Here is an 11465-nt window from a genome sequence, read left to right as displayed (position 1 = left end):
GGGAGGCACAGGAGGGGATCTGTGGGATGGGACGGGGAGAGGGGAGGGACAGGAGGGGATGCACAGGAGGGGATCTGTGGGATGGGACAGGAGGGGCCAGCGCTGCTGCCAGGAAGCCTCGTGCCATCCCGTCCGTGGGAGGCTGGTGGGTGCTGACCGTTGCTTTTTCTTCTTCCCTTTTTCCAGACAGAAATTGCTAAAAGACTGAACACGATTTTAGCCCAGATCATGCCTTTTCTGTCACAAGAGGTAAGGACTTTTCCACACCCTCTTTGAGGGGATGCAGCTTCTCCCAGGGTTCCTCCTCGCAGGCAGCGCTGGGTCCCTTTGGGGTCTCTGGGCGTGTGAGAAATGGGGTTTAAATCCTGCCTGTGTGCTGGAAAACCCTTGGGATGGGCGGAGCTGGGCCCTGCAGGGGCTCTGCTCATCTGGGGGGCTGCACTGAGCCCAAAAGGCTGCGAGGGGCTCCCCCTTTTCCCGGAGGAGCTGCTGCCTCGCCCCACAGAGCCAGGAGGTACCTCCAGGCTGCTGCAGCCAAAATAGGGCAAAAAAAATCGGGAAAAATAGGCAAAATAGGGCCCAAAAGAGGGGGGACCGTGTCTGTGGGGGTCCTGTGGCTGACCTGGCCCCTCTGTCCCCGCAGCACCAACAGCAGGTGGCCCAGGCTGTTGAACGTGCCAAGCAAGTGACAATGACGGAGTTGAATGCTATCATCGGGGTACGTGGACTTCCCAATCTGCCTCTCACCGTGTGTATTCCCCTTTTATTCCTATCATTTACCATATCCAGAGGCAACCCTGCGCTCAGGAGGGCAAAGAGGGCGGCTCCCAGTCCCCAGCCATCCCAAAACACCAAAACTGCCCCAATCCCACAGCTCCTGGCTGTCCCAAAACCCCGAAACGGCCCCAGTCCGGCACCCAGCAGGACAGGGCTGGGAGCTGCCGCCTCCCTGGCAGCTCTGGGATTCCAATTGGATGTTCCCCGTGGGGCTGGGGAGATTTGGGATGGGAGCCTCCCGCCGCCGCTGAGGCCAGGCTCGTCTCTGCCGGGCTGTTGGTGTGGAATGTGCTGTGCCCTTGGCGGAGTTGTTGTTCCATGCATTGACCCTTTCCCACACAGACTGAGGGGTTCTGATGGAAAATTAACAGCTTTAATTATTCCTTTAATTGCTGTCACTGTCTCAGTCCCACAGCGAACCCCGGGACATCGGAATTCCCAATCCACGTCCTGGGCAGGTGGCTCCAGAGCTCCTCTGCCTTTGTTTCCCAGAAAATACTCACTTAAAATTACTTTTATTTTTTAATAACTATTTGCACTTCTTAAACTTCAGGGATCTTTATAATCCTCTGCGTTTAACTTGTTTTTCCGTCCATTTTCCTGTATTTATGGGTGTCACCAAGTGTGGGATCGTGCTCCGGGCTCCTGCAGCCTTTGGGAATGAGGAAGCAGCCGGATCCCTTGTGGCGGGGCTGGTGGCACTCGGGAAGTGCCGTAGGAATGGGAGCCGGGTTTTGGGGTGACACTGCACCCTGCCATGCCTGGCCTCCTGCTGCTCCTCAGCCATTCCAGGTGGGCTTGGATGGAGCAGGGATGGAGCTGCTGGAAGCAGCAGCCCGGGGCCTGGGCAGCTGGAGCAGATATTGGAATTCAATTAAGGGGGATGAGCAAGGCCCGCGACCCCCATTCCCGAGGTAATTGCTTCCCTGGATCACAGCGAGGCCCTGCTGTCGTTAAGCAGCCAGCCCAGCTGTTTAATCGCTTCCCTGACGAACTTCCAGTGGGAATCATGGGCATCTCCTCCTGGGGTGGCTGGGCAGGGAGGGACACGGTGCTGGCAGCGGCTGATGAGTGATCCCATGGCCTTCCGTGGCTTGTCCAGGAGGGCAGAGCTCAGCCCAGAGGTGTGGAGCTGATTTAGGTGGTGGGTCTGTGCTCCTGCACCTGCTCCAGTGCTTCCCAGAGCAGAAAATCCAGAGGATTTGGTGGTTTTTTCCTCCCCTCTGTGCACGCTGTGGATTGTTACTGCAGGGTTGCTGCTGGCAGGAGGTGGTGGTGGTTCCATGGCCTCCCATGGCTCGTAGAGACGGTTCCAGGCTCGTCCCGGAGCGTGGAGCTGGTTTGGATGGCAGCTGCAGCCCCTGAGCCCCCAAGTGCAGAGGATTTGGTGTTTTGCCCTGCCCTCAGCAGGTTGTTTCTGTAGGGCTGCTCACGTGGGCACATCCCTGGCTTGGTTTGCTCAGTGCCGGGCGTGTCCCGGTGTCCCTGGGGAGCCATTGCTGGGTGGCTCCGCTGTCCCCAGCCTGCCCCAACACCCCGATGCAGGAGCTGCAACACCCAAATCCCCCCAAAGGGTGTAAAGCTCTTTTTTTTGCCCCTTTTGAGGTCAAGAACCGGTAATTTTATGCATCTGGGCCATTGTCTCGCAGCTCCCGCGCTCGAGGCTCGGCTGAAATGGAGCCTTGATTTGGTTGTAGCCCTGGAAATGATTTCCCTGGAAATGATTAAACTCCGTCACTAAATTTAACGCCGGCACTGAACTGAAGTGCTGAACCATTAAATTGGGAACAAAGGCATGGAGCGTGATGGACATAATCCAATTAAAGCCACTCCGCCACCAGACACTCCTTGCCAGCCTTCCTCCCAAATTTGGAACCTCTTCCCATCTCCCCATCCCTGTCTGGCACCGCTGAGGGACCCCAGGAGCGACGGCTCAGAGGCCGCTGCCGGAGTCACCCCAGGCTGGGTTTGCAGGATTGTCATCCGCAGCCTCCTGTTGTCCTGGGATATTGGGGACATCACTCCCTGAGGAGCCCTATTGATGCTGGAATTCCATGGGAGCCCCAGAGGAGCATCCTGAGGGATCTGAGGTGTGGATGGGCTCAGTTGCTCCAGGAGGGTCCGTGATCCTGGAATGCTGCTCCAAATCCTTGTGCTGTGTGTGTCACCTGGCCGCCAGGACCTGGCTCCCTGTGCAGGGGGATTTGGGGTTCCCAAGGAGCCTCCCCCTCCCTGGAACGCTGCAGCAAACCCTCAGCCGGTGGTGTTCAAACACAGGGTTGGGATAGGGATGGGAGGGAAGGGAAGGGACCTTTCCAGCAGAGGACACTCGGAGCAAACAGGATCTCTGTGCCACCGAGTGCCAGCTGGGGTTTGTCCCCCTCGTGGAGTCTCCAGGATGTTATTCCCGAGGGCTGTGCAGCGGCTGCTCCAAGGGGCGACACCAACATGCGGAGTGACGGGAAGGATGGTGAAAAGGCAGCCTGGGAATGCCCAGCACCACCCCGGGATCTGCTCCTTGGCTCATTCTCCTCTCCTTGCCGTGGGAATGATCCAGCTGGGATGTGGATGGAGCTCTGCAGCCCTGCTTTGGGATCTTGGCTACCCCTGGGGACACAGGGATGAGGCTTCAGGACATCCCACATGGATTCTGCTTTCCGCTTCCCGCTGCCAGAGGGGAGGAAACCAAAACCACCCTGAGATGTTGTGTTGGGCCCCCAGGGATGTTGTGTCCCGGCCTTGGTTCCCACATCCTGTGCGGGGCCGTTCCTGCAGCTCACTGAGCCCATGGATGGATTTATCTGTTGGCAGCCTAAAAACCAGGAAGAAATCCCAGTTTTCAGCTCTGCTGGAGCCACTCCGGGTGCTGATTCTTCTCCTCTGGGTGCTGCTGTCTCGCTCGTGGTGGGGCTGTGCTGTCCCCTGGGCTATCCCAGGGCTGGGATTCCCATCGACGTCCCAGAAATGGAGTGCTGCTGTTGCACGAGGCCACATCCCTTTTTTGGGTGGAGAACTCGTGGGATGAGTTACAGCGTGCAGCTGTTTCTGGAAGCTGGAGATTGCTGAGGATAAAACATTGGATCTTGGTGTATTCCAGGGATGGGCACCACTGGAGAGCTCCCAGGAGAGGAATGTGGGAATGGTTGGAGGCGCTGGAGAACCACGAGGGGCCATTCTCTGGGATGATGCTCTGCTACAATGGCCAGCCCTGCCTCTTCCTCAGATGGGTGGAAATTCCGGGAAACTGGAATGGGAAGAGCCAGGGATCTGTTCTGCTTGTTTTGGTGCCGGAGGAGTGGTCCTGGCACTGCACGGCAGGAGCTGCTGAGGCTCTGACCGTGTGCCCCTCAGCCCTAGCTCTGCTCCACGTCCTGCTTTGGGGACACTCCTGGAATGGCCATCCTGAGGATGCTTCCCATCCTGCTGGCAGAACCAGCTCCTGCTTTTTGAGGGCACAGGGATTTATGGATTTCCTGCAACAGAGGCCTAAAGGCCTTCTCCGTGTGGCCTCTGCTCCAGCTGGGATCTCGGAGCTGCCTGGAAGGAGCTGCTTTCATGGATCTCCTGTGCCTCCGGCTCCTGCCTGGAATCTCATCCTGGATGGGGATTTCCCTCTCCATCCCACAAGGATGAGAAAGCAGCTCTGGAAGGGGTGGGTGACCCAGCCAGGGCCTGCTCCGTCCTGCTGTGTCCATGGAGTGGGACAGGACATCACCCCTGCTGCTGCCCAGAATGGGCCTTTCCATCGGGAATGGGCGGGAGCTGTTCCCCCAAAACTTGGACTTGGTGTGGGGAAACTTATCGTGGAATCCTGGAATGGTTTGTGTTGGAAGGACCTTAAAGCCCATCCAGTACCACCCCTGCCGTGGGCAGGGACATCTCCCTCTGTCCCAGGCGCTCCAAGCCCCGTCCAGCCAGGCCTTGGACACTTCCAGGGATCCAGGGGCACCTGGGTGCATCTTCTGCAGCTCTGGGGAAGACGTGCCAGGAGTTTCCTTGTTGGGAACACTGACGGAGCCCTCCATGCCTGGGGGTGTCCATTGGGCTGGGCCTTGTGCCAGCAGCTCCTGCTGTCCATCCTTGTCCCTCGGAGTGCCCCGGAGAAACCCTGAGCCAAGCTGCTTGTGGGGACCCGGAGGGCTCTGCTGCAGCCCAGGTGTCCCCTCGTTCCGGGTGTCCCCTCGTTCCGGGTGTCCCCTCGTTCTGGGTGTCCCTAGCCTGTGATTCCCATTGCGGTCAGATGCCCAAACGTGGCTTCCCTGGGAGTTGTGGGATGCCGCTGGAGGGGCCATGGCTGCAGGCAGGAGGGTCCCAGGCAGGAGCACCAGCTCCAAACCCTCCTGGCTGGAGCAGGGGTGGCCTGGGGACTCTCAGAAGTGGCTCCTTGGATTGCAGCTGGTTTTCTTCCAAGGTTGTGTTTGAACTAGGGAATGTGTCCGGTTTTCCCTTCCTTTCCTCAGTTTTTTCCAGCTGAACTGGAGCAGGCAGTGACTCTCCATAGCTGGATGAGTGCTGGGAGGGCTGGGATTCACTCCCAAAAAAACCTGGGAGCAGCTGGGGGGCTTTCTGCCATCCCAGCTGGGCTGCAGCTCCAGGGAATGTGGGGGTTTATGTCCAGCCCCATGGTGGGAATGGAGGATCCTGCAGGACTTATCCATGCCCAGCAGTGTCGGAAGGGGTTGGGAGCAGAAGGATCCTGGGATGAGACCAGGACATTGTGTGGAATTTCCTTCTCCCCATGAAGCTGCTCCCGAGCAAATGAACAGAACTTTTCTGTCCTGAGCTGTCTGGGAGGCTCCTGGGTGCTGGAATTTTCTCTCCCTGACTGGTTTAGCAGCTGCCCTGCAGCCACGGAGTCTCTCTGCTTCCTGGGTGGGATTCCTGGATGGGTTTTTTTTCCTTTTACTACAACCTAACCACGTCCACAGGGATGAGTGTTCCGGGAACGCAGGGTTATCCCAGAAGGTGTGCCGTGCGTGCTGTGTCCTGGGGACTGTCCCTGGACACCTCTGTCCTGCTGCTAACGGGGCTTCTCCTTGCAGGCATCCAGTGGGGCCGCTCCCGGGAACATCCCCCGGGAATGTCCCTTCCCGGCGCCGCCCCCGATCCCCGCTCCCGCGCCCCCTCCCCGACTCACTGGTGCTTTCATTGCAGCAGCAGCAGCTCCAGGCCCAGCACCTCTCCCACGCCGCCCACGGGCCCCCGGTCCAGCTGCCGCCGCATCCCTCGGGGCTCCAGCCGCCCGGAATTCCGCCAGTCACCGGCACCAGCTCGGGGCTGCTGGCGCTCGGTGCCCTGGGCAGCCAGGCCCACCTGGCAGTCAAGGACGAGAAGAACCACCACGACCTGGACCACAGAGGTGAGAGGGGCCGCTGCTGCTGGAGCTGCACAGTCCCGGGGTGGTTCGGGTGGAAGGGGGAGAAACGTTACCCAGGGCGGGGACACCTTCCGCTGTCCCAGGGTGCTCCAGGCTGGCCTTGGGCACTGCCAGGGACCCAGGGGCAGCCACAGCTGCTCTGGGCACCCTGTGCCAGGGCCTCACCCCCTCCCAGGGAACAATTCCTTCCCTATAGCCAATCCATCCCTGCCCTCTGGCACTGGGAAGCCATTCCCTGTGTCCCATCCCTCCATCCCTTGTCCCCAGTCCCTCTCCAGCTCTCCTGGAGCCCCTTTAGGCCCTGGAAGGGGCTCTGAGCTCTCCCTGGATCCTCCCCTTCTCCAGGTGAACATTCCCAGCTCTCCCAGGCTGGCTCCAGAGGGTTTCCAGCCCTCAGAGCAGCTCCGGGGCCTGCTCTGGAATTGCTCCAGCAGCTCCAGGTCCCTCTGATGTTGGGGGAACACCCTGGTCCAGTCATGGCTCATTTCCCACCACCCTATCCCTCGGGTCAGCTGCATTCAGACCATGGGATTGCACTTTTAGGGATGCAGAATTCCCTGAATGATGCTCAGCCTTTGGTGGAGCCTGGCTGCAGTTCCTGTGCCCTTGTTCAGCTGTGCCTTAATGGGAAAGCAGCCTTCATCCTCCTCCTCCTCGTGACCATCAGAGCCTTCCCGTGCTCAGGGATCCAGCTCTGGGCACCAGGAACTTGGTGGTTTTTCCCATTATTAGGGATCCGACCATTTTTCAGAGGACCAAAGGATCTGTGATTGCAGGTGCAAGCCAGCAGTGTTCAGCATTGTCCTGGCAGATCCCCCTGTCCACCAGCACAGGAGGGTTTGGGATATTTCCCCTCTGTGTTCCCGTTGGCAGGGCAGGTTCCCACAGCCTCTCCAAGCTGTTGGGCTCTGCTGGGGGATTTGGGGTGGGGAAAAAAAAAGCAGTGAGACAAAACTATTGGTAGGAGTTACCGAGTTCCATTCCTTTTCCTGCATGGATTCAGATGGCCAGAGATTCCAGGGAAGACAGGGCTGTTTGGGGACAAATGAATGGCTGAGCCACACCTTGGATGTGGAGCTGTGCACCCAGGACTGGTGGGTGGCTTCAGGAACAGGCACCTGAGGCTGCTGCCATTCCCTTTGGATTCAGGGCATTTCCAGCTGGAAAATGTTTGGCTGGATAACTCACATGGACAGGAAGGAAGGGACAGGAATTGGATGGGAGAGATGGATGGAGGGAGATTTTAAAGCCAGACAGGGCTTGAGTTTAAGGGGTTTGAGTTAAGAGCATGAAGAGGTTCTGGGTTTATTTTTCTGGTTTAAGACTTACCCTAACTTGCTTTGTTTTCCTGTCTCTTTATTTCGGCTGTCCCCTCCCCTCTGCCCCGGCATCTCCTGAAGAGCGAGACTCAAGTGCAGTAAGTCCCATTCCTTCCTTTTGCTCCCATTTTCTGGTGGCCGCGCGGCTGAGTTTTATTTATCCTTGAAAAACCCACCTGGTGGCTGGGAGCTCCGGGGCTGCCTTTGGCACAGGCCTTACTAAACAATAAACCAGGCAATACAATTCCTCATCCTGCCTGGAAGAGCTGTGCTGGGATGAGTGGAGTCGCCTTCTCCGTGGTGGTTTGGAAATTTGATTTCAATCCTTGTGTTGGTGGCAGAGGCTTGGGAAATTCCGTCATTTTGACTGAATGAGCGCGGTCAGACCCGGAATACTTGGGTGGTCAGGGAAGCTGGTTTATTCCTGGTCACTCTCCCATTATCTGGGGTCATCTCATCTGGGATGGGTTTGGTTATTACTCCGTGTTAAGCAGGACTTGGAAGCTCAAGCAGTTCCTAACCAGGGAAATCCCTGGATTTTGGAGGGCTCCGACACTCTGGAGGCTGCCCCTGGGTGATGGATTCCCTGGGAGTGGGGATGGAGGGGATATTGGGGTGGCAGGAGCCAGGCGTGGGCTGCCCTGCTGATGGAATGGGGCTGAGCCAGAACCTCCCACCCCGGTGTGCAGGCAAAATGGGACGTGGAAGGGATTTCTCTGTGGAAAGGGCTGTTAAACGTCGGAAGGGGCAGCCCAGGGAGGCAGTGGAGGTGTCCAAGGAAGGCCTGGATGTGTCCCTCAGCGCTCTGCACTGGTGACAAGGTGGGGCTGGCTCCCAGGTCGCACTCGGTGATCCCGGAGGTCTTTCCCAAGCCCAGCATTCCGTGTGAAAAGCTGCCAGGACAAAGCCCGGCTGAGCTGCGGCTCTGCAGCGATTTCCTGCCAGCCCCGAGCCCACAAACGGCCCTTTGGAGAGCAGGGAAGGGAAGTGCTCTGCGAGGGGGGAGGCAGAGGGGAATTGGGCATCATTAACCCGCTCCTCCGGCGGGCAGGGGGCTGTCGGAGCCGGGCAGCTTCCCAATCCATAAACTGTGAGCCGGGGTATTCCCCGTGGAGGTTTAATGTGTGCGATAATCAGCGTTAGTCATTCATATTTTCCCCAGCCTTTGCCTGTGCAATAAAAAATATTTAGTTCCTTGGCAGCGGGCCAGGAGCGGGGCTGAATGGATCGATGCCTCTAAATGCCTGACATGATTCTCTGGGAGCTGCGAGGGTTTTCAGCATGACTGCCTGGGAAGAAAGAGCTCCGTGTTATCCAAAGCTGCTTAGTGGGGACCGAGCAGAAACATGAACTGCTTTGGTTCTCCCTTTCAGCCGGGGAAGAAAGGCGGGCGCAGCTCAGCAACGGCGCTGCTTAGCGGGGCTGGCAGGCTCGGGAGCGGGGAGTGCTCCTGCTGCTGCTCCCAGGGGCTGAGGGGAGGGAAGGGGCCGTGCTGAGGGCGATGCGGGATCGGGGCCGTGCTGAGGGCGATGCGGGATCAGCCCTGTGCTGAGGGTGGTGCGGGATCGGGGCTGTGCTGAGGGCGGTGCGGGATCAGCCCTGTGCTGAGGGGGGTGCGGGATCAGGGCCATGCTGAGGGGGGTGCGGGATCGGGGCTGTGCTGCGGGCAATGCAGAACTGGGACCAGGCATCCTCCTCATTGTGCTGCCATGTTTGCTTCCAGCATTTCCTGGGAATGCGGGCATCTCCTTGCCTTTGCTGCTTGAAGCAAGGGCAGAATTCCCCCTGTGCCACAGGCACAGACTCTGCCATTCCTGGTCATGTGGGTTTTCCGGGACATTTTGTGGCTGTCCTTTGGCTCCAGGGCCGGGATGCAGCCATTCCTTTGCTCCTCCTGGATGTGGCTCCCCTGGGCTCTGGAGCTTTCCTGGGGATGCCAGCATGTCCTGGGCTTCGCTGCTTGAAGCGAGGACAGAATTCCCCCGAGCAGAGCTGTGCCACGGGCGCTGGGCTCTGCCGTTCCCAGCACTGGGGGTTTTCCTGGATGTTTTTATAAACAACCCCCTCCTGCATTTTCCTGCTGTTGCAGCAAAGGGGCTCACGTGTCCCTGGGCATCCTCACAGCATTCCCAGGGCCCTCAGTGAGGCTGGTGTTGGATCCTGTCCCCTGGCATGGCAGGGACTACGGGGTCTCATCCCACTGCGGGGACACGGCTGCGTGTGTGTGTCCCCTTGGGACCTGCTGCTCGTGGAGTCCTGTTTCCTTCTGTTCCCCCTTCAAGGCTTTTCCCATCTCCACAGAATAATTCCGTGTCCCCCTCGGAGAGCCTGCGGGCCAGCGAGAAGCACCGGAGCTCCACGGATTACAGCATTGACTCCAAGAAGCGGAAAGCGGAGGAGAAGGACAGCATGAGCCGATATGTGAGTGACAGGGACGGGCTGCAGTGGCCACGGGGACACCTTGGGGCAGGATTTGGGGGGAGAAAGCGGGATGTGGGTGATATTTTCCAGACGTGGTGTGGGTGAGCTGGGGCATAGAAACCATGGAATCATTCAGGCTGGAAAAGCCCTTTGAGACCATGGAGTCCAGCCATCCCCCAGCATTGCCAAGGCCACCATAATCCATGTCCCCAGTGCTACCTCTGCTTCCCTGACTGACTCCATCCCTGCCCTGGGCAGCCCCTTCCAACGCCTGACCACTTTTTCCATGAAGAAATTGTCCCTGATCTCCAGCCTGAGTGTCCTTAGGCTGCTCTTGGGGTGGTTTGGCTCCTCAGGGGGCGGATCCCCCCCAGTTTTTGGAGCTCTCTGTGGGGTGTGACACATTTTCTGTTCCAGGACAGCGATGGTGACAAGAGCGATGACCTGGTGGTCGATGTCTCCAACGAGGTGAGCCCTGGGTGGCTCACGGTGTGGGTTTGGGATGTGGGAAGCGATTCCTTAGGGGCTTCCCAACACCGGCCTGAAGGAGGAGCTGGAGGGAGCCCTTCCCACTGTGGGAGTTCCAATGCTTTTCCCATCCCACAGGACCCCGCCACCCCCCGGGTGAGCCCGGCCCATTCCCCCCCGGAGAACGGCCTGGACAAAGCCCGCGGACTGAAGAAGGGGGATGCTCCCAACAGCCCGGCCTCGGTGGCCTCCTCCAGCAGCACTCCCTCCTCCAAGACCAAGGACCTGGGCCACGTACGTCCCTTCTGTGGGGTCACCGGGGCGGGGACTCTGGATCCCGGCAGTTTGAGCTCATCCCATATTTTCCATCCCTTCTCTCCCCAGAACGACAAATCCTCCACGCCTGGCCTCAAGTCCAACACTCCGACGCCCAGGAACGACGCTCCCACCCCGGGCACCAGCAGCACCCCGGGGCTGCGGCCCATGCCCGGCAAACCCAGCGGCATGGACCCCCTGGGTGGGTACCGGTGTCACCGCGGTGTCACCACTGTCCCCAGCACAGCTTCAGCTCGTCCCTGTCAGTGGGATGGGGAGGGGGGATCAGGTTTCTGGGGACGTAATCCAGGTGATGGCATGAGGAGGGAGGTCCAGTCACAGGGCGAGCAGGGCTGGGATGAAGGGACACAGCCTCAAGCTGGGCCAGAGGAAGTCCAGCTTGGACATCAGCAGGAATTTGTTCATGGAAGGGGTGGTCAGGCCTTGGGAGGGGCTGCCCAGGCCATCTCTGGAGGTGCCCAGGGAAGGCCTGGACGTGGCACTCAGTGCTCTGGGTTGGGGACAAGGTGGTGCTGGGTCAGGGATTGGACTCTTGTGGCGTGGGGTGTTTCTGTGTCCCTCTCCCTGCCCGTGTCCCTCTCCCTGCCCGTGTCCCTCTCCCTGCCCGTGTCCCTCTCCCTGCCCGTGTCCCAGCCCTGCCCATGTCCCAGCCCTGCCCATGTCCCACTCCCTGCCCATGTCCCAGCCCTGCCCATGTCCCGCTCCCTGCCCATGCTCCGTGCCCTGCCCGTGTCCCAGCCCTGCCCATGCTCCGTGCCCTGCCCATG

The 11465-nt window shown here is 59.3% G+C and overlaps 1 protein-coding gene across 11 annotated transcripts in view; it reads left to right on the top strand.

The window, feature by feature from the left end:
* TLE3 (TLE family member 3, transcriptional corepressor) overlaps positions 1 to 11465 on the top strand; it is a 27496-nt gene that overhangs the window by 8929 nt on the left and 7102 nt on the right. For 2 of the 11 annotated variants that reach the window (XM_042039228.1, XM_042039224.1), the window contains exons 4-11: positions 187 to 249; positions 644 to 718; positions 5935 to 6136; positions 7555 to 7571; positions 9775 to 9894; positions 10312 to 10362; positions 10501 to 10656; positions 10747 to 10879. In XM_042039228.1, coding sequence (XP_041895162.1) covers positions 187 to 249; positions 644 to 718; positions 5935 to 6136; positions 7555 to 7571; positions 9775 to 9894; positions 10312 to 10362; positions 10501 to 10656; positions 10747 to 10879 — 817 coding nt within the window. Of the gene's footprint in view, positions 1 to 186; positions 250 to 643; positions 749 to 5931; positions 6137 to 7554; positions 7572 to 9774; positions 9895 to 10311; positions 10363 to 10500; positions 10880 to 11465 lie in introns of all 11 variants that reach the window. The other 9 variants (XM_042039226.1, XM_042039223.1, XM_042039222.1 and 6 more) reach the window with 7 other exon arrangements.

This window comes from Corvus kubaryi, unplaced genomic scaffold, assembly GCF_017639235.1.
Source record: "Corvus kubaryi isolate FWS band 111438036 unplaced genomic scaffold, C.kubaryi_AGA036_p1.0 37394, whole genome shotgun sequence".
Classification (NCBI taxonomy): domain Eukaryota; kingdom Metazoa; phylum Chordata; class Aves; order Passeriformes; family Corvidae; genus Corvus; species Corvus kubaryi.
Note: the sequence above shows the minus strand (reverse complement) of the source record. Positions and strands in the feature narration are given on the sequence as shown.